Source organism: Schistocerca nitens, chromosome 6 (assembly GCF_023898315.1).
Source record: "Schistocerca nitens isolate TAMUIC-IGC-003100 chromosome 6, iqSchNite1.1, whole genome shotgun sequence".
Taxonomy (NCBI): Eukaryota; Metazoa; Arthropoda; class Insecta; order Orthoptera; family Acrididae; genus Schistocerca; species Schistocerca nitens.
The window spans coordinates 740161511-740188157 of NC_064619.1; the positions used below are offsets into that span (position 1 = coordinate 740161511).

At 43.6% G+C, this 26647-nt stretch overlaps 1 protein-coding gene across 1 annotated transcript in view; it reads right to left on the reverse strand.

Annotated features, from left to right (window-relative positions):
* Positions 1-366: 366 nt before the first annotated feature.
* LOC126263613 (uncharacterized) overlaps positions 367-26647 on the reverse strand; it is a 74657-nt gene continuing 48376 nt past the window's right edge. The window contains exon 4 of the mRNA XM_049960700.1: positions 367-531. Within this exon, the coding sequence (XP_049816657.1) occupies positions 367-531 (165 nt within the window). The remainder of the gene's footprint in view (positions 532-26647) is intronic.

Sequence of the window (26647 nt, forward strand, 5' to 3'; positions counted from 1 at the left end):
TTCATGTGCTGGCCCCCCAACGCGCCAGATCTGAACCCGGTCGGACGCATCTGGGATGTGAATGAACGTGGCCTCATGGACACCATTCCTGGAATTGACAGGAATTAGGTGTCTTTTGTTTGTAGATGTGGTGCAAACTCCCTCCAGCGATCTATCAAACCCCATTGCTTCCGTGCCACGACGAGTCGCCGTTGTTATCTGTGCCAAAGGTGCAGGTACCGGCTATTAGTTAGGTGGTCGTAATGTTCTGGCTGATCAGTGCAAACGTATGCGATGGAAGGAGTAGGTGAGTGATTAAAAAGAGAGAGACACGGCTGCGCATTCAGGGTGCTTTATTGGCGTTCAGCCGGGGGCGGGCGCGCGCCGCTAGTCGTCCGGCGAGGCGAACTCGAGCTCGGCGGCGGAGCAGAGCGCCGCCCCCAGGCCCGCGTCCAGGGCGAGGCGCGCGCGGTACAGCCCCAGCGGCGCCGAGTCGCCGGCCGCCGCGTGCACCGCCTCGTCCAGGTCCAGCCCCAGCACCGCGTACGTGCCCTGGAACATCAGCGCCGCGGAGGGTTAGCTGGGCCAGTAAACCAACCTGCCTACTACAGGTATCCTCAACCAGTTGATGAGATTGCCACCTATGACCAGATTCATCCGACGTCTTCGAAAATTGCCCGCAGTCTACATCTACATCTACATAGATGCGTGGCGGAGGGTACCTCGTACCACAACTAGCATCTTCTCTCCCTGTTCCACTCCCAAACAGAACGAGGGAAAAATGACTGCCTATATGCCTCTGTATGGGCCCTAATCTCTCTTATTTTATCTTTGTGGTCTTTCCGCGAAATGTAAGTTGGCGGCAGTAAAATTGTACTGCAGTCAGCCTCAAATGCTGGTTCTCTAAATTTCCTCAGTAGCGATTCACGAAAAGAATGCCTCCTTTCCTCTAGAGACTCCCATCCGAGTTGCTGAAGCATTTTCCGTAACACTCGCGTGATGTTCAAACCTACCAGTAACAAATCTAGCAGCCCGCCTCTGAATTGCTTCTATGTCCTCCCTCAATCCGACCTGATGGGGATGCCAAACGCTCGAGCAGTACCAAAGAATAGGTCATATTAGTGTTTTATAAGCGGTCTCCTTCACAGATGAACCACATCTTCCCAAAATTCTACCAATGAACCGAAGACGACTATCCGCCTTCCCCACAACTGGCATTACATGCTTGTCCCACTTCATATCGCCCTGCAATGTTACGCCCAAATATTTAATCGACGTGACTGTGTCAAGCGCTACACTACTAATGGAGTATTCAAACATTACGGGTTTCTTTTTCCTATTCATCTGCATTAATTTACATTTATCTATATTTAGAGTTAGCTGCCATTCTTTACACCAATCACAAATCCTGTCCAAGTCATCTTCTATCCTCCTACACTCACTCAAGGACACCTTCCCGTACACCACAGCATCATCAGCAAACAGCCGCACAATGCTATCCACCCTATCCGAAAGATCATTTATGTAGATAGAAAACGACAGCGGACCTACCTCACTTCCCTGGCGCACACCAGATGATACCCTCACCTCCGATGAACACTCACCATCGAGGATACCGTACTGGGTTCTATTACTTAAGAAGTCTTCGAGCCACTCACATATTTGGGAACTAATCCCATATGCTCGTACCTTAGTTAGGAGTCTGCAGTTGGGCACCGAATCAAACGCTTTCCGGAAGTCAAGGAATATGGCATCCGTCTGATACCCTTCATCCACGGTTCGCAAGATATCATGTGAAAAAAGGGCGAGTTGCGTTTCGCAGGAGCGATGCTTTCTAAAGCCGTGCTGATGCATGGACAGCAACTTCTCTGTATCAAGGAAATTCATTATATTGGAACTGAGAATATGTTCGAGAATCCTGCAACAAACCGATGTTAAGGATATTGGTCTGTAAATTTGACGATCCGTCCTGATGGATTCTTCCCGGGTTATCGGCCGACTGGTGGCGTCGTCTTGTCGGAACGTTTGGATGAGTTTCGTACCCCTCATATTCTGGCGAAGTGTCGGGACGCTGTGTTCTGCATATCTGTACAGCTGTTTGGCCGTCGTCCGCTCTGTAGGCCGGTCAATCACGTTCCTCCGGAAGGGGGTACTTCGTCGGTGGTGGTGGGGGCTGACGCGCGGCGCGCCGTCGAGACCCGGTGGCTGTCCAAACAGCTAGATGATGATGGGCACGAAACGTTGCGGCAAAACGACTCCACCACTCGGCTGATAACCCGAGAAGAATTCATTGGTGGAATACGCCGAGAAGGACTGCAGTCGCTTCCCACAGTCTCGTCTACCGTAACCGAGACGTGTACCTCAGGCCTCCTCTGTGTTGGCCCTGCTCCAACACGTCCTTCCGTCACTACAACTCAACATCCTCCATATCCTTTCTCGGCGGAACTTTGACAAATTCCCTATTCCTGACCCGGAAAATATTAGCCATCATACCACTTACAGCCCCTAGCTCTTTACACTGAGATGACAAAACTCGTGGGGTAGCGTAATCCGCCCATACAGATGGCTGGAGTATGTCGTACACGAGGTGTAAAAGGGCAGTGCATTGGCGGGGCTTTTATTTGTACTCAAGCGTCGTGTGAATACACTTCCGACGTAATTTTGGCCACATGACGAGAATTAAAAGACTTAGAACGCGGAATGGTAGATCGAGCAGGACGGATGCGACATTGCAGTGTCAAGAATGTGCCGAGAATACCACATTTAGGGTAATGCTTCTCACCACGGATAATGCTGTGGCTGACAACCTTCACTTAACAACCGAAAATAGCGGCGTTACGTAGAGTTGCAATCATTGCTAACAGACAAACAACACTGCACGAAAGAACTGCAGAAAGAAACGCAACCGTTACGACGGTATGGCGAAATTTGGCGTTAATGGGCAATGGCGGCAGACGGGAGTGCATTTGGTAACAGCACAACATCGCCTGCAACCCTTCTCCTAGTCTAGTGACCAGAATGATTGGAAAACGGCCCCTGGTTAGATGAGTCCCTATTTCAGTTGGTAAAAGCTCACGGTAGGGTTCGAGTGTGGTGTAGATCCTACGAAGCTATGGACGGAAGATATCAACCAGGCACTATTCAACCTGGTGGCGACTCCGTAACAGCGTGGGCTGTGTTTATATGGAATGGACTGGAGGTTGGACGCTATTCGCAGCCATACAAGGACTTTACAAATGACGATGTAATTTTTGTGGATGACAGTGCACTATGTCACCGGGTCACAACTGTTCGCAGCTGGTTTGAAGAGCATTCTCGACATTTCGAGCGAATGATTTGGCCATCCACATCTCCCTTCGTAAATCCCATCGAACATTTGTCTGACAGAGTTGAGAGGTCTGTTCGTGCATAACATCGTGCACTTGCACACTTCTACACTACGTGCCATTAAAATTGCTACACCACGAAGATGACGTGCTACAGACGCGAAATTTAACCGACAGGAAGAAGATGCTGTGATATCCAAATGATTAGCTTTTCAGACCATTCACGCAAGGTTGGCGCCGGTGGTGACATGAGGAACGTTTCCAAACGATTTCTCATACACAAAGAGCAGTTGACCGGCGTTGCCTGGCGAAACGTTGTTGTGATGCCTCGCGTAAGGAGGAGCAATGCGTACCATCACGTATCCGACTTTGATAAAGGTCGGATTGTAGCCTATCGCGATTGCGGTTTATCGTATCGCGACATTGCTGCTGGCGTTGGTCGAGATCCAATGACTGTTAGCAGAATATGGAATCGGTGGGTTCAGGAGGGTAACACGGAACGCCGTGCTGGATTCCAACGGCCTCGTATCACTAGCAGTCGAGCTGACAGGCATCTTACCCGCATGACTGTAATGGATCGTGCAGCCACGTCTCGATCCCTGAGTCAACAGATTGGGACGTTTGCAAGACAAGAACCATCTGCACGAACAGTTCGACGACAATTGCAGCAGCACGGACTATCAGCTCGCAGACCGTGGCTGCGGTTACCGTTGACGCTGCATCACAGACAGGAGCGCCTGCGGTGGTGTACTCAACGACGAAGCTGGGTGTACGAATGGCAAAACGTCATTTTTTCGGATGAATGCAGGTTCTGTTTACAGCATCATGATGGTCGCATCCGTGTTTGGCGACATCGCGGTGAACACACATCGGAAGTGTGTATTCGTCATCGCCATACTGGTGTATCACCTGGCGTGATGGTATGGGGTGCCACTGGTTACACGTCTCGGTCACCTCTTGTTCGCAATGACGGCACTTTGAACAGTGGGCGTTACATTTCAGATGTGTTACGACCCGTGGCTCTACCCTTCATTCGATCCCTGCGAAACTCTACATTTCAGCGGGACAATGCACGACCACATGTTGCAGGTACTGTACGGGCCTTTCTGGATACAGAAAACGTTCGACTGCTGCCCTGGGCAGCACATTCTCCAGATCTCTCACCAACTGAAACGTGTGGTCAATGGCGGCCGAGCAGCTGGCTCGTTACAATACGCCAGTCACTACTCTTGATGAACTGTGGTATCGTGTTGACTCTGCATGGGCAGCTGTACCTGTACACGCCATCCGAGCTCTGTTTGACTCAATGCCCAGGCGTATCAAGACCGTTATTACGGCCAGATGTGGTTATGCTGGGTACTGATTTCTCAGGATCTATGCACCCAAATTGCGTGAAAATGTAATCACATGTGAGTTCTAGTATAATATATTTGTCCAATGAATACCCGCTTATGATCTGCATTTCTTCTTGGTGTAGCAATTTTAATGGCGAGTAGTGTTGTATTGTGGACGGCTGTAGAGGCGGCATGCCTCAGTATTTCTGCAGGGAACTGAACTTCCAGCGGCTGGTTGAGTCCCGGCCACGTCGAGCTGCTGCCCTACACCGGGGAGAGGAAGGTCTGACGTTATATTGTGAGCTGCTGCACTACACCGGGGAGAGGAAGGTCTGACGTTATATTGTGAGCTGCTGCACTACACCGGGGAGAGGAAGGTCTGACGTTATATTGTGAGCTGCTGCACTACACCGGGGAGAGGAAGGTCTGACGTTATATTGTGAGCTCCGCCACGACTTTTGTTACCGCACTGTATACTTGTACAAGCCTCCATCTCACCTCCCACATCCTTCTTTGTGCTCTGGCTTCCCAACATCATTCCAGACGTAGCCCACTGTGTTTCCTCTCCTGCTTCAGCGATCCTTCCAACCTACCGACGCAGCATCTGCTGGGAGCTGATCTCTACGCTGTCAGACATTCCACCATCATCGTCGTAGTCGTCGTCATGGTCGCATCGCCGTCATCATCTCTTTAGCAACGCCCACAATGTGCGACACGGTATTTTATATTAAATAATCTAAAGGAAACATTTTTAATCTAACTTAAACTTATCAATTGAAAATTTTAAATGCAAGACTAATTCTAAAATTTAAGAAGGTTTTGGTCTGACAGTCCTCATAATTCTCCTCCCACATCAAAAACGTCTGACGGAGCTCGTTGGCACCAGGACGACTCTTAACAGCGAGTACGAACGGTCGTTCACTGTTCGTTGGTTTGTGCTGTTTCTAATTGTGTAAATGTAATGCACGAAGCTTCAATACTGAAATGGTGAATTATGTGTTATGGCGGACAAACGAATATTTATCAGGAATAACGGTATACCCGACCTCCAGTTGCGACTGACGGACTCAAATCAAGTTCTGACGGAAAAATTCAGTGGGATAGTCTCCGCTTCACTATCGATGGACGCAGCTAGTGCTTTCCCGAAATTTCAAGATCAGTTCTTTAAGAAATTGTTAGTAGTGAATTGGATTATAGAAAAGTGTGTGCGAGGTGGATTTCTCAAAGTTCGATGGACGAACACAACAATGAATGGGAGCGCCACTACTTTTCCTTACTCGGTACGAAATGATGGGGTGAATTTTTTTGGCCACATGCTGTTTACACCCGGGTTCCACATGAAAGTCCAGAAACAGAGCACCAGTCGATAGATTGACACCTTTCACGATCCCAGTAAAGCAAATAATGTTAAATTTCGAGCGCCACGAGGCCACGGCCACAGCGAGCTGGACAGATCGCCGTATGTCAACAGGAGAGGCCGCGAGCGCGCTGCGTCCTTCACGACATGAGGCGTGGACTGTTGTCCAGTGCTACTGTGCTGCTTCACTATTAAGCTCGTCCACGTTCCGTTCCGTTCCGTTGCACTGACGGGGCTTTTTCTCGGCAGTTAAAATGGGAAGCTTTGCGAAGTCCGCCGTATTCCTTTATTTCGTTCAGAATTATTACCGTCATATTTCAGAAACTGAAGGCGTCTTTGGACAGAAACCACTTTGGACATAACAGCGATTTATAAGAGGAAGTTAGTGAATGGTTCAACAGCCTGGCAGCCACTCAGGACGTGGAATGCATGGAAAAGTATGAGGGCTGCTCCCACAGACGCTTTAATTTGGACGGTAGATCAGTAGAAAAATAGCTGTTGTTGTTGTGGTTTTCAGTCCTGAGACTGGTTTGATGCAGCTCTCCATGCTACTCTATTCTGTGCAAGCTTCTTCATCTCCCAGTACCTACTGCAACCTACATCCATATGTATCTGTTTAGCGTATTCATCTCTTCGTCTCCCTCTACGATTTTTACCCTACACGCTGCCCCCCAATGCCAAATTTGTGATCCCTTGATGCCTCAGAACATGTCCTACCAACCGATCCCTTCTTCTTGTCAAGTTGTGCCACAAACTCCTCTTCTCCCCAATTCTATTCAATACCTCCTCATTAGTTATGTGATCTACCCATCTATTCTTCAGCATTCTTCTGTAGCACCACATTTCGAAAGCTTCTGTTCTCTTCTTGTCCAAACTATAAATCGTCCATGTTTCGCTTCCATACATGGCTACACTCCATACAAATACCTTCAGAAACGACTTCCTGACACTTAAATCTATACTCGATGTTAACAAATTTTTGTTCTTCAAAAATGCTTTCCTTGCCATTGCCAGTCTACATTTTATATCCTCTCTACTTCGACCATCATCAGTTATTTTGCTCCCCAAATAGCAAAATTCATTTACTACTTTAAGCGTCTCATTTCCCTCAGCATCACCCGACTTAATTCGACTACATTCCATTATCCTCGTTTCGCTTTTGTTGATGTTCATCTTAAATGGCTCTGAGCACTATGGGACTCAACTGCTGAGGTCATTAGTCCCCTAGAACTTAGAACTAGTTAAAGCTAACTAACCTAAGGACATCACAAACATCCATGCCCGAGGCAGGATTCGAACCTGCGACCGTAGCGGTGTTGCGGTTCCAGACTGCAGCGCCTTTAACCGCACGGCCACTTCGGCCGGCCCGATGTTCATCTTATATCCTCCTTTCAAGACACTATCCATTCCGTTCAACTGCTCTTCCAAGTCGTTTGCTGTCTCTGACAGAATTACAATGTCATCGGCGAACCTAAAAGTTTTTATTTCTTCTCCTTGGATTTTAATACCTACTCCGAATTTTCTTTTGTTTCCTTTACTGCTTGCTCAATATACAGATTGAATAACATCGGGGAAAGGCTACAACCCTGTCTCACTCCCTTCCCAACCACTGCTTCCCTTTCATGTCCCTCGACTCTTATAACTGCCATCTATAGCTAAGATCTCAAAATATGCTGAAAAATAAATTTTATTTTATGAAGTTGAATAAAAATATGTCGAGAAAGACTTTCATTACTTTCAGAATGATTGTCGCGTAAAGACCACTACAAGTCGAGTATACTCGCAGATCTCGGACCCCGAGACGGAGACAGGAGTCTCGGCACGGGCCAACATAGCTTTCCGGGTTCGCGTCGCGCGGGCGACGTGGCGGTCGCGTGATCTGCTGGTTGGTAGGGATAGGAAAAATCGACCGGTTAAAGTCGATACCTCTACTTCAGTTCTGAATGACCAGTATTTTCCGGTGTTTGTTTGGTCTCGGTTATGTCTTTCTTTTTTTTGCGATAACCAAGTAAAAGACAGAAATAGCAGTTACCCATAACAGCAGAGCTAAAATTTTTCGTTTTTAACACAGGAATATTTTTATTCGTAAAATTTGCATTGGCTTGAGGTGTCGCGTTATTATACACACATCCTGAAGATAGACGTTAACTGTGGATATTGCATCACAGACACAGTCCCTTTTCCAGAGATGTCACTAAATCCGCCCAAAGATGTATACAATCACGTATGAGCAGCGCCTATTAGACGGAGGGGTTCCGACAGCCGATCAGTTCCAGTCATTCCACCAGGAAGGAGGTACACGGCTCATGTTGTCTGTAGTTCAACCATGCCTAGACGGTCAACACCGCGGTTCGATCGCGTCCGCATTGTTACTTTGTGCCAGGGAGGGCTCTCAACAAAGAAAGTGTCTAGGCGTCTCGGATTGAACCAAAGCGATGTTGTTCGGACATGAAGTAGATACAGAGAGACAGGAACTGTAGATGACATACCTCGCTCAGGCCGCCCAAAGGCTACTACTGCAGTGGATGACCGCTACCTATGAACTCGTAGGAAACCTGACAGCAACGCCACCGTGTTGAATAATGCTTTTCGTGCGGCCACAGGACGTCGTGTTACGACTCAAACTGTGCGCAATGGGCGGCATGATGCGCAGCTTCACTCCCGACGTCCATGACGAGGTACATCTTTGCAACCACGACACCAGGCAGCGCGGTGCAGATGGGCAACATGCCGAATGGACTGCTCAGGATTGCCATCACGTTCTCTTCACCGATGAGGGTCGCATATGCCTTCAACCTGACAATCCTCGGAGACGTGTTTGGAGGTAACCCGGTCAGGCTGAACGTCTTAGCCACACCGAATAGTGAGTTTAGCAAGGTGGAGGTTCCCTGCTGTTTTGGGGTGGCATTATGTGGGCTGAGGTACGCGCCAGCTGGAAGGCGCCGTAACGGCTGTACGATACGTGAATGCCATCCTCCTACCGATAGTGCAACCATATCGGCAGCGTATTGGCGAGGCAGTCGTCTTCATGGACGACAATTCGCGTCCCCTTCGTGGACATCTTGTGAATGACTTCCTTCAGGATAACGACATCGCTCGGGCCAGGATGTTCTCCATACATGAAGCCTATCGAACATGCCTGGGATAGATTGAAAAGGGCTGTTTATGGATGACGTGACCCACCAACCACTCTGAGGGATTTACGCCGAATTGCGGCTGAGGACTGGGTCTATCTGGACCAACAGTGCCTTGTGGATAGTATGCCACGACGAATACAGGCATGCATAAATTCAAGAGGATGTGCTACTGGGTATTAGAGGTACCGAGGTACCGGTGTGGACAACAATCTGGACCACCACCTCTGAAGGTCTCGCTGTATGGTGGTATGACATGCAATGTGTGCTTTTCGTGAGCAATAAAAAGGGCGGAAATTATGTTTATGTTGATCTCTATTCCAATCTTCTGTACACGTTCCGGAACTCTCGGAACCTACGTGATGCAAATTTTTTTTTAATGTGTGTAGAAAATGGGAAAAGCGATTAGTGCTATGTATTTGAATAACAGTGTCGACAGAAACGAGCAACAAAGGCATGGCATAAGAATTAGCACAGCGTTGCTGAGACAATAAGGTCTTTGCTACCAGGTGTCATGGCTTAAGGAGAGCGCAGACGTGCAGTGTGGAAGACTGTGCCCCCACTTGGTTTATACGTTAGTTTCCCGCTGTCGTCGCCAAACATCCGTTGTGTTGCAGATTGGTGCCAACGAAAGTCTGGATATATTTTTACTGACTAGAAACGGAGTACTGTGCTTCGTTGGCGTTGAAAGATTAACGGTTTGCCGTTTCTATGAAGTAATAAAAGAGGAAGGAAATTGTGAAAACTGTCATAAATTAAAAACTTAACACCAACTCATTCATAGTACTGAGTGACTTAGGGAAAAAAAAGATTTCAGTTGTTTGTTACCTAGAATCTATAAAACAAGTGTCACTGGATAGAGAAAGGTTCAAAGTTTTGACGTAGCTCAGCTGTTGTTTGCATGTAGCGCCACGGCAACTACACTACAAGAGAAATCACTTTGTGCGACAGATTTGGCAGCTACCCTTCAAGATCTGAGAAATCGAATGTTTAAGCCGCTGATTCAACAATGAGAGGTGTATTGATTCGTGTGTGAAATGTACGGTATAGTCTCTTTGCGAACATAAAACTCTGTGACATACGGAAATACGGAAAACACAACTGTTCAGCCTCAGGTTTCACCGTTTAACACTGACTATTCCTAATTCCTAAATAGTGGTACTATCCTCGACCACACGATTTTTGACCAGTATTTCAAAAAATTGGAATCAAAAGGAGAGCACTGTTGATTTTTTGTACTATTCAACCACTTACCGCTTCTCAAGAAAAGCGGCGAACGGTGGGCGGACTGTGTTTTCCTTTTATTTGACTGTTTCACGTAATATTTTATTTATATCTATCTTCAAACTGAGAGAGTCAAATTTTTCAATCTTTTTTCGATCTCTGTGCTTATTACAGGAAATAACAGGAATAAAAAGCCGAAAGCCTGTTATTTTGAGAGGTTTCAACAGTCAGGTTAAACTGGCATGGAAGGCCTGCCACGGTGGCCGTGCGGTTCTAGGCACTTCAGTCCGGAACCGCGTGACTACTACGGTCGCAGGTACGAATCCTGCCTCGGATGTGTGTGATGTCCTTACGTTAGTTAGGTTTAAGTAGTTCTAAGTTCTAGGGGACTGATGACCTCAGATGTTGAGTCCCATAGTGCTCAGAGCCATTTGAACCATTTTTTTGGTGTGGAAGGAGAGCGGTTATTTCAACGATAAGAGCCACCAGTGGCGGAGGCCTCTATCCGCCTCATCCGGGAGGAAGGCGTGCTCGTGTTTACGAGGCTTTCTGATCACCGACGTTTCTTCATACATACTTAGTCGCTCACTCTTTGTATTTCTCTCTATGTTTATTGCGATTTTTGGCTTCCTCACTGACGGTTTGTCGTTTTGCGTTTGTATACTGGTTTCGCCGTCGGCCTGGCGGTCCTTCGCCGTTTCTCATGAGCCGACTCAATGGCACACCAGCTGTAAGGTGTCAGGCAAATCCAACACCTTCCATGAAAACCCTGACATGATAGCAAATCCGGCAATATGTCACATAGCTCTGAATAAATCCTGACATGAAATTAACCAAAGTAATACGATCAACGAGTGAGCAAATGGAATACCACACACTATTACAGGAACGTCTAAATGCATGTCATACCTTCCCACCATGCAACGGAGAAACGAGAACAGAAGCCGAGAGCAGAGCCATGTAGGCTAGAAGGCCCTACGATAAGAGTGGGACAGTGGGACACCCGCATCGCCGGCCAACCGCCAAGAGGTCCATCCTCCAGCCCATGTTAAAAGATAGAGCCCTCCAGAAGAACAGTATAGATCTTACAATAACACTAAAAGGGCCACACCAGCTGCAAGTTTTAGTGTGAGACTATACGTGTTCCTGTTACGTAGCAAACATTAAAAACATTGCCCCACCACGAAAAGTATAATGTTTCTCATTGGATAGACAGAATTTTTGTAGGCAGAGCATAAGGTTAACATTGAGATGCTGATTGGTCAGTTGAAAACACAGCCAGATACCTTTTTCTTAAACCAACTTCTGTAAACAGTAGTAAGGATAAGTTCGAGAGAGTTGCTACCGAGACGGCGAGGTGTGTGGAGCTGCGCCGCCAGCCGCCCCTGACGCTGCCTAAACACCGACAAGGTAATGAACACACGCGATGCCGCATAAGAGCGCATAAGGCTTCACTCAGAAGTGCAGAACTCTCATCTGTTACATCCCCTTTTTACGTAATACTAGTGTCAATCATCGATTAAACTTCGTGGTATTCACATTTGCTACTTGAAGTTAAAATCTGAAACGCGATGATTTTTCTGTTATGTAATTATTGAGAAGCCACATCAGCCACTGTAATTTACGGCAAGTTAAATAAGTAATTAAAGACAATTGAGGGTCACTGTAGACCACTTTTGATAGTTTTCTCTTTTATGGAACTTAATTTAAACCTAGATTATTGATGTGATATGGAATAGGTCATCCTTCAATCCATTATAGAACTTGGAAACCAATTCAGAGAATATTCGTTAACTTTTTTGTTGAACGCAGTTGGTTTTTATCATCCTGTATTAAAATATTTCCTTTTATCAACAGTACAATTTATAAACAATGTTTTGTGAGTAAATAAAAATTCCAATGGTAAACTTAACTGCTTTTTCGACGTTATTGTACCAGCTAACTAAAAATAGGAAAGCCTTGAACCCCTTCTACTAAATTTAGTTAGTATTAAGATTCTTTTACAGGGAGTGCAGTGGAGCTGAAGTTGAAATCTTGAAGTATTTGATTATATCATATCTAGTCTCACTGAACTCTTCTGAACTCTACATGTCATGTGTGGTCTGGCGTCTCCTTACCAGCAACAGGTCCCAGGTTCAAACCAGTCAATTCTCTTAAAAACACGCTCAGAGCGCCGTTGGGCGAAAGTGGTAGGGAGACACGACTTAGAACAAAGGCAGCACGCAGAACGTCAGACAGCGACGGGGTAGTGGCTGCTTTGGTGAGCGTATCTTTCAACCTCTGTTGAATGAACAGCAGTGCCGACTTCTCTCTTAACTCCAATATGGGGGACATGAGCGACTAGCAACAATCAATAAATTGAACGGTGTGAACCAAACTCAATCGAAAACTCGCAATTATAAATAACCTCAATTATCGCTTACTCCTGCGAGGGCAGCATTGTAAATAACATCGTTGGCTTGTTAGTGTTCCATGATTTTTAACAAACTTCTGTATTCCGCGACTTTACTAATGATTTTTTTCCCCTGGTAGTACACTGGAACACGGAAGGACGTATTTTCAAAGAAGGTGTACATCTATTGCTAAAAAAAGAAACGACAGCCGCCATTGTTGCGAGACATCAGAAAATATTAATTTTTGTCAGTATACACCCCTGAATATATACTGTAATAGTTGAACATCGAGAAGAACTTTTTTATGAAATAATAATCGTTATCTCAAAAGGTAAAGTTTTTCTAATATCTGAAGTGAATATTATACTCATTTTTCCTCTCCTAGTAATTACGATTCAAAGTGCAAGCAAGCAGAAGACTGGGTATTTTGAATGCTAGGTAGTACTGTGCGATCCCTGTTTAATAACACTGTCTTTTGAAATGAACACATTATCTTTTATGAAAAGCGAATATTTGTGGAACTTGCCCTACCGTCACAGACTATCACAGTAGTTCAGAACCGTATCGGTGTGACCTGCTCTTCAATAACAACGTCAAGAATTTGTAAGAGCTACATTAAGACGCAGATATTAAAAAGCTGTACGCCGGCTGCTAAGAAGAACTTAAACCTTGGGTGCGCTCGATTGCACTCCGGAGACGCCGTGCATGGCTGCAAAATTAATAATTTACTCTTTCTCAGCCAAGAAGACAGTAATTAAAATCCGCAGCACTAAATATTTTATTTTCGATGAAAAAGTCAATTTCAATTTTCATATTCAAAATTAACGCCAAAGTTACAATCAATTTTGCAGCGGAAAGTTTCGAGGCTGCCTGTCTGTTTGTCTTTTTGCTCTTATCAGGAATACTTAATAATGTTTCTAGTGGCCAAGGGAGGGTCGTTGGAGCTGAGAAGCGCACACGGTTGTGCAGCCACCTCGGCGTCCCTAGTACACAGTACCGTGCGCTCAGTGCGGCGACGGAGCGGCGTGCACAGCAGGCGGCCACCGGTCGCGTCACGCTGATGAGCCAAAGCACTGTGGCCGCACCCCAACGTGACGCTCGATGCCGCCTTGTGGCGTTGCGGCCGCGCGACGCCATAACAAAAGCGGAGCAGCTACGACGGGGGATCACCCTAGCAAAGATTCGAGAAATCCATTGAGACAAAGCGGCTCTGACGAAGAGCAAATTATTGTTATGCAGAGCCTGTGAACGAGTATCTCGAAAACGGTGAAGCCGGTCGGATGACCACGTGCTGTGAGCATCTACTGGAAAAGGTACAAGCACAGCGCAAGTACCACCAGGCGCTAAATTGTTGGACGCCCACGGCTCTTCACAGAATGTGGGCTTCGGAGTCTTGTCTGCTCTGTGAAGTAGGATAGATTATGACCTGTGGCATCTCTGCTGAAAGAGCACTATGTCGGTGGACGCACAAGTGTTTCAGAGCACACCGTTCATCGCACATTGTTGATAATGAAGCTCTGCAGCCGACCATCCCTAACATTTTGACCCAACGACATCGTCAATACAGTTACAGTGCGACCGAGACCATCGGCATTCGACCGTCCATCAGTGGAAACGAGTCGGTTCTTCCAGTGAATTACGCTTTTGCTACACTAGGTCGACGGTCGTCCCCACAAGCACCATCACCGAGGTGAACGCCGGCTCGAATCGTGCAGCGCCTCACGGACGCAGGCTGGTGCGAGCAGTATTACTTTATGGAGGACATTCTGCTCCGCTCGCAGGGGATCTGTGGTAGTAATGAAAGACACGCTGACAGCCGCAGACCACCTGCATCCCTTCGTGCTGGGTGTCTTCCCCGACGGCGACGCAATCTTCCAGCGACACGGTTGTCCGCTTCTCGCAGCCACACCCACGCTCAGTGCTTTGAGGGGCATTATAGCGAAGTCACGTTGATGTCTCGGCGTTAAAATTCGCCTGATGTAAATCCTATGCAACCCATCTGGGTCGCTATCGGGTGCCATCAGCGCGTATGCAAATCAGCGGCCCGTTATTTACGCGAATTACACGACTTGTGCGTTGATATCTAATGCCACATACCTCTACAAACCTCTTAATAAACTGTCGGATCTCCGATACGAACAATTACTGATGTGTCATTCTTCAGTTTCTCCCGGCGTATTCGTTGCTCGAACAGTCCACGGGTGTACTGCCGGTTCACAGTATCCAACGGGCACAATGTTTCGGCGATCAGACGTGTCGCCATCGTCAGGTGCGCTGACGAACTGAGCTCCTGAGGGCGGCCGTTGGACACCATGAACCGGCAGTATACCCGTGGACTGTTCGTGCAATTACTGATGTATTTCATTCCAAAGATGGATGACGATCTATTAAGCAGGCGGTCATAACGTTCTGGCTCATTAGTGTATTATTAGGAGAAATGCTTATACAACGTGTACATGCCACGAGAAATGACACGTGGTTTCGTATATTTGACAGTTTATTTGGATTGTTCTTCGCAAGTCACGCCACATGAGTGATACATATTCTTTGGCTAGTATGGGCTGTAGCGCTACTTGGTTGGACTAGCTCGACCGAGGGAGTCGGAAGCAGTTGTCGGCCAAAGAGTGTTGTGTTGTGGCACAGAGGCAGGCTTGGATGACGGACGTGCAACACAATGATATTTTTTTTTCCTTTTGAGATGCTCCATGATCTGTAATTGCGGATTAAGGATAAAAGATGATCTACGATGAATTTATGGAGACAATACTTTGGAAAAGATAATTGTTATTGAATTTATTTTGCTGCAGGCTCTAGGCAGGTAATTATTACAGTTTAAAAATTCATTGTGTCTAACCATATCTACATGTTGGTATCCAGGATAAATTATCAGTCATCTGTTCAGTATACGACTTGGTTCTCTCCCACCATTGTTAGTTGAAAGGGTATCATTTAAAAGGGAGAAGAGTAATTTTACCAATTTAAATATTGTGTGTGAAAGTAATTCTATGATGATATGACAGCTGATAAAAAATGAAATGATAATTAAACCAAGACCCTACGCTGTTGACATGCGTTGATATACATCAACGGGGACAGTTGAAAATGTGTGCCCTGACCAAGACCCGATCCCGGGATCTCCTGCTTACATGGCAGACACTCTATCCATCTTTTTTTCTTTTTTGTTTATCTCATTTTGTTCTATATTGTTCGTTGAATTTGTTCGTGGCGGACGTCCGACGACACCCGTTCAGGCTGTTCGTTGATCCGTTAGCTCAGTATTTTTTATTACAGAGGGTAGCTAAACCCTCTGACCGAGCACGCCGAGCTACCGCGCCGGCATCCATCTGAGCCACCGGCGGCACAGAGGATAGCGCGACTGCAGGGGTTTCTCCCTTGCACGCTCCCCGTGAGACCCACATTCCCAGCTTAATGTCCACGCACTACATTCGTAGTGCCCCTGCCCACTACACTCACTACTCGCGGCAGACAATCTTACCGAGTCCCGTAAGAGTTCCGGCAATGCGTGTGCATCCAGCACAGAAGAAGGTCAATGGCCGGCTAGCCTTAACTACATGAAGATGGTATCTGTTCTTTCAGACATATCCGAAAGAACAGATACAATCTTCATATAATCTGAGAAAAAGTTACTCTTCATGCTAGATAGAATTTCATTACAAGGATTCAGCATATTTGCAGAATACTTTCCCTTTGTCATTTATAAATATTTCGTGAACCTTACCCTCACACATTCTGTGAAAGTAGATTTGACAGAAGCTGCAGTGTCACGTCTTGCACTATTGCATCGACAGTGAACTGTATTTTCAGAAGAGGAACAAAAGTTTAGTTCAGCAAAGCAACGTAGTAAAATAAGATAAGGCAGTTTTCCGCGCAGACGATTTATTTTGGGAACATGCAGTTCAGAACGTCACATTCTTGCAGTCTACATCCAGAGCAGAGCCGAGGTGGGCGCCGCGAGATAAAAAACAATTGTAGGGCCTAAACAAACCTGAGATGAAATCAGCAACAGTTATACCAGAAAATAAATTTCTACAATGTGACTTGTCACAGTACTCTAGCTAATGAAGATTTAGTTCACGTTTGTACGACACCATTGCAAAGTAATGTTAAACTTGACGGGGAGGATCATTCCCAACCTTACACCGACTAATGTAACTTCTTTTCTTTTAAATTCTGATGCTGTGCGTCATAGTTCATTAAACATGCGAAAGGTGTTAAGGAATATAACAAAAAACTGGAAGAGAGGAAGAGAGTATTGTTAAAAGAAAGGAAGAGGTTGTAAAGATTAAAGAAACTAATAAAACACAGGACGAGAACATTGCTAGGAATCATGAAGTGAGTAATAAAAATTTCAGAGATGAACTTTTGGTTAATTTTAGCGAATTATCCATTCAGATTAGGAAAGAGACGTGTGAGGATCTGAAGTCTGTCAGACTTGAATAGATGTTAAAAGCTCGCAATTGTAATAAAAAACTGATGATAGTCAAAAAGTCCCTTTCCTCGATTCGGAAGAATTTCAATCGTTCCTCTATTCCGAACAAGGTCAACTGTCCATTAGCCAGCATCATAAACAAGAAGTTAAGAATACTCATGAATAGCTTTGTCATATCGGAAAGAAAATCAATGAAGCGGGTCATGTCAATAGGCGAAACAATTTTCATTTTAGAAATTCTGACGAGCAAGCAAAGACGTAGCAGGTGGGAGAGTTCATCCACCATCGTTACTGTTTTCAGAGAGCTGGGACGCAACTTGTAGTGCGAGGAAAAATACATGCTCACACAATAATGATGGTTTTGATAACAAACATTTTCTCAGTATTAGGAAATTTAAAATTTTCCGGAATGTTGGTAACGAGATCCAGTCAATGTAGTGGTTCCTACAACTTGATTATTCCCTTCCATCTATATGACCTGTTCGTCAGAAATTAGAATTTATGTGCAATTATCTCGAGGGAGAATATATGCGTAAGCTGGAGACTGTCAAACTTGTAAACATTTCTGTCACGCATCCTTGTCAGCTTACTGGTCAGAGACAACACAGGACCGCGTAACTACAGCGTTATTATGCTCAACCCCTAACTCACGAGGTGTGGTCTATAAGGCCGCGAGAAAATTTTCGAACTCGTTCTACTATAACTTTTCAGAATGTGAAACTGAGACCTCAAACAGTTCGTTTATGTGTACTATATAAAAAGGAGCACAAAAATAAAAGATTCTGTGTGATAAAATGTAAAATACTGCAGGATCTATTTAGTGCAATTAAATCAACAAGAAGTATTTAAACAACACTTTGGAGTTGTAAAAATAAATCTTGTGGACCTTAAATTTACAATTTCAAATGCTTTCCGCTTTAAATCTCGGTTTAAACGTAGGTATACGTTACAGAAAAGTTACTTAATGAGTCAAGAGTTAAGAACTTTAAAAAGTCTGACTTCTCAAGTTCTGCGTGCTTTTTAGAGTACATGATGCGTAAGAATGAGTTTTTCACAAATAGCTACAGTCCCTCCAAACTAATACGAATTTGTCTGACGCTATTACCAGTTCGACTCAGACACATAGTTTTGGCTGGTCATTGCAAGAACGACGCGGAAGCATTTAAAGGTTTATTGTGAAAGCTTGAATTCGATAACGATGCAGAGCCACCTCGTTCATCAACAATTATGTTAATCTCAGACAAAATTACTGCCCATAGAGTGATCAGCCTCACCACTGGAATTCGAGAGGGCAGTTTAACAGTAATTAGGAAGATGGGAGGCATTCAGTGGGGCACCATTTATTCCGAACAAACAATTGGAATCCCGGGGGTAGCTTTCACAATTGCAGTTACCGAGGCATAAATATTGAACGCGGCTTGTGAAATCGAAGAAGATACGAAAACCATTTCATCCGTAATAATCATGACTAAAGATCTAATCGAAACTGGAGAGATCAAAGAAGTTTAGTACAGATCGGAATGCGAGGGTTCGAGATCACATCACCAGACCCACTTAATAATCCGATCGAGACGATGCGTCACAGCACTGACGTGTGATGCAGCCGGCAACCGACATGTTCGCCTACACAGCAAACAGTTCATCCATCAGAGTAAGTATAGTCCATTTAGAGGAGAATGACAATACGCAGAACACTTCAGCTCACCCTGTCATCGCCCTCTCGGTTTGAAAGATATCGTTACCTACGTTTTAGATTCAGCGAGTCCCAATTATGGTATTAGTTATAGTGTATTCAGTAAATGTGAGAAAGTAGCTGTCTTTCTGAAATTACCACTGCAACGTTAAAAGGTAATTACAGGAAAGAGGGCTGATGTGAGGAAAATTCTGGAAATTCTTTAATATTCCCACTACTTATTACAGAAATAATTTTGGGTGTTGATTTCTTGAGTAAACATAAGGCGATTTCAAACTTCAGTAGCACGAAGGCAAAACTGGAAATTAACGGTATCTTAGTGTTTTTGAAGTTTGAGGATTGGATTTCAAAGGAAGAGGAGGACGAGAATTGTTTAAAGTTTCTTTCTCCACCCAAATCAGAAACTTTGTATAAGTCCTTCTGTATTAAGATAAGTAATGTAAAGGCATTTTATTATGAAAGTGAAGAGTATGCTAACACACAAGAAATTATATGAGATAAATTTGGCAAATTTGACGGTCTTTTTAAAGTTCTACATTCATACTGCGATAATTTCACTAATAGAGCAGGAACTCGACGGATTCCACGTGTGAACGATTCAGAAGTGGAAGCTGTAAGGACTCATAACGTACGAGGTCTCCACCATGTGTCTAACATAAAACTGTTCATTGAATGACTGAAAGTGTAATTGTACGTAAATGTAAGAAAAAAAATTCTGCGTTAGAATTAGTAAGTGAGATGTTCTTATTGAGGAAGACTATATTATCTAGGGATATGTGTCAACCTCTTCATCTCAGAGTGGCACTTGCAACCAAAAATTCACTCGTCCTCAGTTACTTGCTGGATGTATTCCAGGCTCTGATTTCCTCTACAGTTTTTACCCTGTACATCTCCCTCTAACAACATGGAAGCTATACCCTGACGTCTTAACAGATGTCCTACCATCCTGTCCCTCCTTCTTGTCATTGTTTCCCATATGTTCCTTTCCTGACGAATCTGCGGAGAGCATCCTCATTCCTTACCTCATCAGTCCACCTAATTTTCAACATTCGGCTGTAGCACTATACCTCAAACGCTTCGATTCTCTTCTGTTCCGGTTTTCCCACAGTCCATGTTTCACTACCATACAATGCTGTGCTGCAAACGAACATTCTCAGAAATTTCTTTCTCAGATAGAGATCTATGTTTGATACTAGTAGATTCCGCTTATCCAGGAGTGCCGTTTTTGCAGTGCTAGTTTGTTTTTGATGTCCTCCTTGTTCTATCCGTTGCTGGTTATTTTGCTGCCTAGGTAGTGGAATTCCTTAACTTGATTTACTTCGTGACCATCAATTCTGATCTTAAGTTCCTCGCTGTTCTCATTTCTGCTACTTCTCATTACACTCGTCTTTCTTCGATTTACTCTATAGTCATTGCACTGTTCATTCCATTCAACACATCCTATAATTATGCTTCACTATCACTGAGTATTGCAATGTCGTCAGCGAATCTTTTCATTGACATCCTTTCACACTGAATTTTACTTCTACTGTTGAACCTCTTTTTCATCTCCGTAATTGATTATTCAATGTAGGAATTGAACAGTGAAGGCGAAAGACTACAAGTACATACCTATTTACACCATTTTTAATCCGTGCTCTTCGTTCTTGGTCGTCCACTGTTATTATTCCCTCTTGGCTCTTGTCCATTTTGTATATTACTTGTCTCTCCCCATAGCTTACCCTTACTTTCCTCAGAACTTCGAACTTCTTGCACCGTTTGACATTGCCGAACGCTTTCTGCAAATAGACAAATCGTATGAACGTGTCTTGATTTTTTTAGTCTTGCCTGCATTATCAAATGCAACGTCAGAACTGTCTCTCTGGTGCCTTTACCTTTCCTAAAGTCAAACTGATAGTCATCTAAGAAGTCCTCAATTGTCTTTTCCGTTCTTCTGTACATTAGTCTTGCCAGCATCTCGGATACATGAACTGTTAAGCTGATTGTGCGATAGTTGTCGCACTTTCAGCTCTTGCTGTCTTCGGTGTTGTGTGGTTAATATTTTTCCGAAAGTCAGTTGGTATATCGCCAGGATCATGCATTCTACACACCATCGTGAATAATCGTTTTGGTGCAACTTCCCCCAATGATTTTAGAAATTCTGATGGAATGTTATCAGTCCCTTCTACGTTATTTGATCTAAAGTTATCCAATGCTCTTTCACACTCTGATTGTAATACAGGATGCTCTAGCTCTTCTAAACCGACTTCTGCTTCTTCTTCTATCACATCAGACAAATCTTCCCACCCATAAAGGTTATCCAACTACCTGCTCTCTCCTCTGTGTTTAACAGTGGAACTCTCATTCCCCTCTTAATGTTACCACCCTTGTTCTTAATTCCCATGGATGGTTGTTTTGACTTTTCTACATGCTGAGTCAGCCCTTCTGACAGTCATTTCTTTCTCGATTTCTTCACATTATTCATGCAGCCATTTCGTGTTAGCTTCTTGCAGTTCATATTCCTCAGCGACTTTTATTTCTGCATTCCTGAGTTTCCCTTACAATTTTTGTACTTCCTTCTTTAATTGTTCAGCTGAAGTATTTCTTTTGTTTCTCATGGTTTCTTCGCAGATTCGTTCTTTGTATTACGTTTTCCTTTCTAGCTTCTGTGACTGGTGTTTTCAGATATGTCTATTCCTCTGCTATTGAACTGCCTACTGAGCTATTCTTTAAGGCGCTATCTATAGCCTTAGAGGACTTCAAGTGCATCACTTCATTCCTCAGTACCTCTGTATCCCAGTTCCTTGGGTACTGATTGTTCATGACTATTCTCTTAAGGGGCTCCGGAACGCCCTATACTTGCAACGTTAAAATAACGCTTATAAATTACATCTTTCCTCACAAAGTATTTGAGGTAGGAAGTTGAACTTTTTACAGATTATTTATTGCAATATGGGCTACAACTTAACACAGGGATTTTACAAAATTTTGGTTCAGTTATTAAAGATGATTTTTTTTTCAATTGTAATGAAAATTCACAACTTTTTTTTTGCAATTTTTTCTTTATATATTCAAAAATATACAGTTTTTTGGAAAAAGGCTGTGTTAAATTATGCAGAAGGTACTGTGTAACATTTACTGAAAGTTTGAAACAAATATGTTTGGAAGATCCTTAGAAAACATGTAATTAGTATGAGAAAATAAAAGTTTTGGGAATCGAGCGACAAAGATTGGATTAACTTTTTAGTGCATTCCAGGTCCATAGGATGGATTATCTTCATCCTCTGCAAACTCCTCCTCCAGCTTCCTCTTGTTCCTCCTCCTGTTTACTCTTGCTTGTATTTCTAGACTCTTTACAGCCCTGTCTGCAGCCCGAAGGCGTTCCTTGTCTAAAGCAAGCATCGCTCGTACCATGTTAGAACCTATCTTCATTCCCATATTTCTAAAGACCTTGCACCTTACAATGTTGCCATCATTGAAAGTCGCAACAGCATCATACACACCAAAGTGAAGTGTTTCTATTCCAACAAATACAGTCTTGGGGATTCTCGACCATATAATACTATTTACACTTTCATTGGGGTTTTGAGTTTTTCCGTGAATACACTTTTTCAACAGTTCAGGTGCTGCTAAGTCTCTGAAAATAGGTTTTATCACCTCCATTATTGCATGAGGCAGACTATGCTTATGAGTGTACACTTCACCAGTTAGCAATCCTTTGTTATATTTACACCAACTGTCTTCTTCTTTGGGACACAAGTTATGTTGGGGATTTTCATCTGTTGAAGAAGTATGAAAAAAAAGAGCCCAAACAGCCTTCTTCATTTCGTCGACACTTTGTGTATTTTGCCTAATAGCCATTCCATAATAGTTCTGTATTTTGTCAATTACACTGTCAGTTAACCTTCCCTTCCCATCCAACCCTTTACCATCACTGAGTTTTTGTTTTTTGTACGAAGCTTTCAGTCGCCGAAGTCTTGTTCCCATTCGCTTCTGTACGTGTCCAATACACTCAAATTTCTGCACTACAACATCATCACCATAGGGCTTCAGTCCTTGAACATGTTTGAAACTTTTAGAATCACCGTCACCAAGGTAATTAACATATCGCACTTTATCACACGCCTCAGAACGCTGGAATATACTGGCAACACCAGCCACTTCCATTCCTCCACTACTGCCACTATAGTTAGCTTTGCAATTATTTTCATGTGTACCTTTATATTTTTGTGGACATCTACAATACTTTGATATTACTGCTACATCTAAAACTTTCCCTGTATACATACTGGTGGCAGATACTACACCATGAAGAGATGTGTGTCCCCGTTTATGCCAGGTACCATCGAACGCTGCAGTCAAATCTCTGTTACCATTATTTTCCATTACTGCCTCTTCCACAGCGTTCTTCATAGATTCTATACAGACATCTTCTACTTTAGACCCTATTAATTTATTATAGGTCGTAAACTTGGTTGGGGGATTTGGAAGATTCATGATGCCACAGAAAATTGCACCTGCAGTAGCACCCTTACCAACTGAACGCAAGGAATAAACAAATCTAATGTTGTGTTCGTAGATTTTGCTACCATTTTCTTCAGTTGCAGTTACTGCAACACTGTTCCAAAAGGTGGTCATGTATGAACACTTATCACATTTCAGTTGTATTTCACTAGCAAGTCCTACGTGCTTTATTATGGAGAGTTCCAGACCAACTTCACTACAATGAATACATCTTACACAGTTTGAAAAAATTCCTTTGAGAACCGACATATCAAATATTTCATTCACATCCGATTCGCCCATAAAACATTCATAGTTTTCACTCATTGAACCAAGCTTCTTCTGTGAAGTATTTTCTTTCCCACTTTGATTGCTATGGGCAGGTGTACTTGAGAGGTTAGGTTCACTCACTTGGTTATCGTCTTTATTGTTTACAGTAATAACACATACCTTTGGCTTTCCAACATTTCTCCTTTTCTTAAAAGCCTTCAGAGGATTTCTAATAACTTTACATTTACTCATTATTGTTGTTGTTGTTGTTGTTGTTGTGGTCTTCAGTCCTGAGACTGGTTTGATGCAGCTTTCCATGCTACTCTATTCTGTGCAAGCTTCTTCATCTCCCAGTACCTACTGCAACCTACATCCTTCTGAATCTGCTTAGTGTATGCATCTCTTGGTCTCCCCCTACGATTTTTTCCCTCCACGCTGCCCTCCAATACTAAATTGGTGATCCCTTGATGCCTCAGAACATGTCCTACCAACCGATCCCTTCTTCTGGTCAAGTTGTGCCACAAACTCCTCTTCTCCCCAATCCTATTCAGTACCTCCTCATTAGTTATGTGATCTACCCATCTAATCTTCAGCATTCTTCTGTAGCACCACATTTCGAAAGCTTCTATTCTCTTCTGGTCCAAACTATTTATCGTCCATGTTTCACTTCCATACATGGCTACACTCCATACAAATACTTTCAGAAAAGAATTCCTGACACTTAAATCTATACTCGATGTTAACAAATTTCTCTTCTTCAGAAATGCTTTCCTTGCCATTGCCAGTCTACATTTTATATCCTCTCTACTTCGACCATCATCAGTTATTTTGCTCCCCAAATAGCAAAACTCCTTTACTACTTTAAGTGTCTCATTTCCTAATCTAATACCCTCAACATCACCCGACTTAATTCGACTACATTCCATTATCCTCGTTTTGCTTTTGTTGATGTTCATCTTATATCCTCCCTTCAAGACACCATCCATTCCGTTCAACTGCTCTTCCAAGTCCTTTGCTGTCTCTGACAGAATTACAATGTCATCGGCGAACCTCAAAGTTTTTACTTCTTCTCCATGGATTTTAATACCTACTCAGAATTTTTCTTTTGTTTCCTTTACTGCTTGCTCAATATACAGATTGAATAACATCGGGGAGAGGCTACAACCCTGTCTTACTCCCTTCCCAACCACTGCTTCCCTTTCATGTCCCTCGACTCTTATAACTGCCATCTGGTTTCTGTACAAATTGTAAATAGCCTTTCGCTCCCTGTATTTTACCCCTGCCACCTTTAGAATTTGAAAGAGAGTATTCCAGTTAACATTGTCAAAAGCTTTCTCTAAGTCTACAAATGTTAGAAACGTAGGTTTGCCTTTCCTTAATCTTTCTTCTAAGATAAGTCGTAAGGTCAGTATTGCCTCACGCGTTCCAGTATTTCTACGGAATCCAAACTGATCTTCCCCGAGGTCGGCTTCTACTAGTTTTTCCATTCGTCTGTAAAGAATTCGTGTTAGTATTTTGCAGCTGTGACTTATTAAACTGATAGTACGGTAATTTTCACATCTGTCGCCACCAGCTTTCTTTGGGATTGGAATTATTATATTCTTCTTGAAGTCTGAGGGTATTTCGCCTGTTTCATACATCTTGCTCACCAGATGGTAGAGTTTTGTCAGGACTGTCTCTCCCAAGTCCGTCAATAGTTCCAATGGAATGTTGTCTACTCCGGGGGCCTTGTTTCGACTCAGGTCTTTCAGTGCTCTGTCAAACTCCTCACGCAGTATCGTATCTCCCATTTCATCTTCATCTACATCCTCTTCCATTTGCATAATATTATCCTCAAGTACATCGCCCTTGTATAGACCCTCTATATACTCCTTCCACCTTTCTGCTTTCCCTTCTTTGCTTAGAACTGGGTTTCCATCTGAGCTCTTGATGTTCATAGAAGTGGTTCTCTTCTCTCCAAAGGTCTCTTTAATTTTCCTGTAGACAGTATCTATCTTACCCCTAGTGAGATAAGCCTCTACATCCTTACATTTGTCCTCTAGCCATCCCTGCTTAGCCATTTTGCACTTCCTGTCGATCTCATTTTTGAGACGTTTGTATACTCATTATTATACTGCAACAAAACAGAGACTCAAGAAACAGAATTAATTACGAATATTTTCGAGATAACGACAGATTAAATAAACATGAAACAATCGACAATCACACCAGCGATATATATTGAACCATCACAGGTTAGCCACAAACCATACTTTATCTCACATCACTAAAATGTACCTGATGAACACGGACGTTAATAATAACACAATTTGACAGCAGTTTAACAGCGCCACAGTGGGTCACGCCCATGTAGAACACATTTCAAAAAAAATTTAAAAATAGTTGTAGTCTTCGGAATTGAATAAATTATATATCTATTAAAAGGTAATAGTCTGCAGATTCAGAAAACGCAAAAAAGTAAAAATTGAACTTTTCATGATTTTGAGCCTTTCCGGAGCCCCTTAAACTTCAGTTTACTCTTCATCACTAGTAAACTGTGATCTGAGTCTATAGCAGCTCCTGGGCACGCCTTACTATCCAGTATCTGATTTCGAAATTTTTGTCTGAGAATGATGTAATATAACTGAAGTCTTCCAGTATCTTCCGACTTTATCCAAGTATATCTCCTCCTCTTGTGATTCTTGAACATAGTATTCGATGTTACTAACTGGAATTAATTGAAGAACTGGATTAGTCATTCTTCTCTATCATATCTAGCACCAAGCCCATATTCTCCCATAACCCTTTCTCGTACTCCTTCCCCTACAACTGTATTACAGTCCCCCTGAGTACTGCAGTTTCACTTACCTTTACCTGCTAAATTACCAGTTCAGTATTGTCATATAATTTCTCTAGTGCTTCATCTTCTGCTTGCGACGTCGGCATGTGTACCTGAACTATCGTTGTAGGCTGCTGTCAGTTCTGATGAGAACAACCCTGTCACTGAATTGTTGACAGTAACTCAC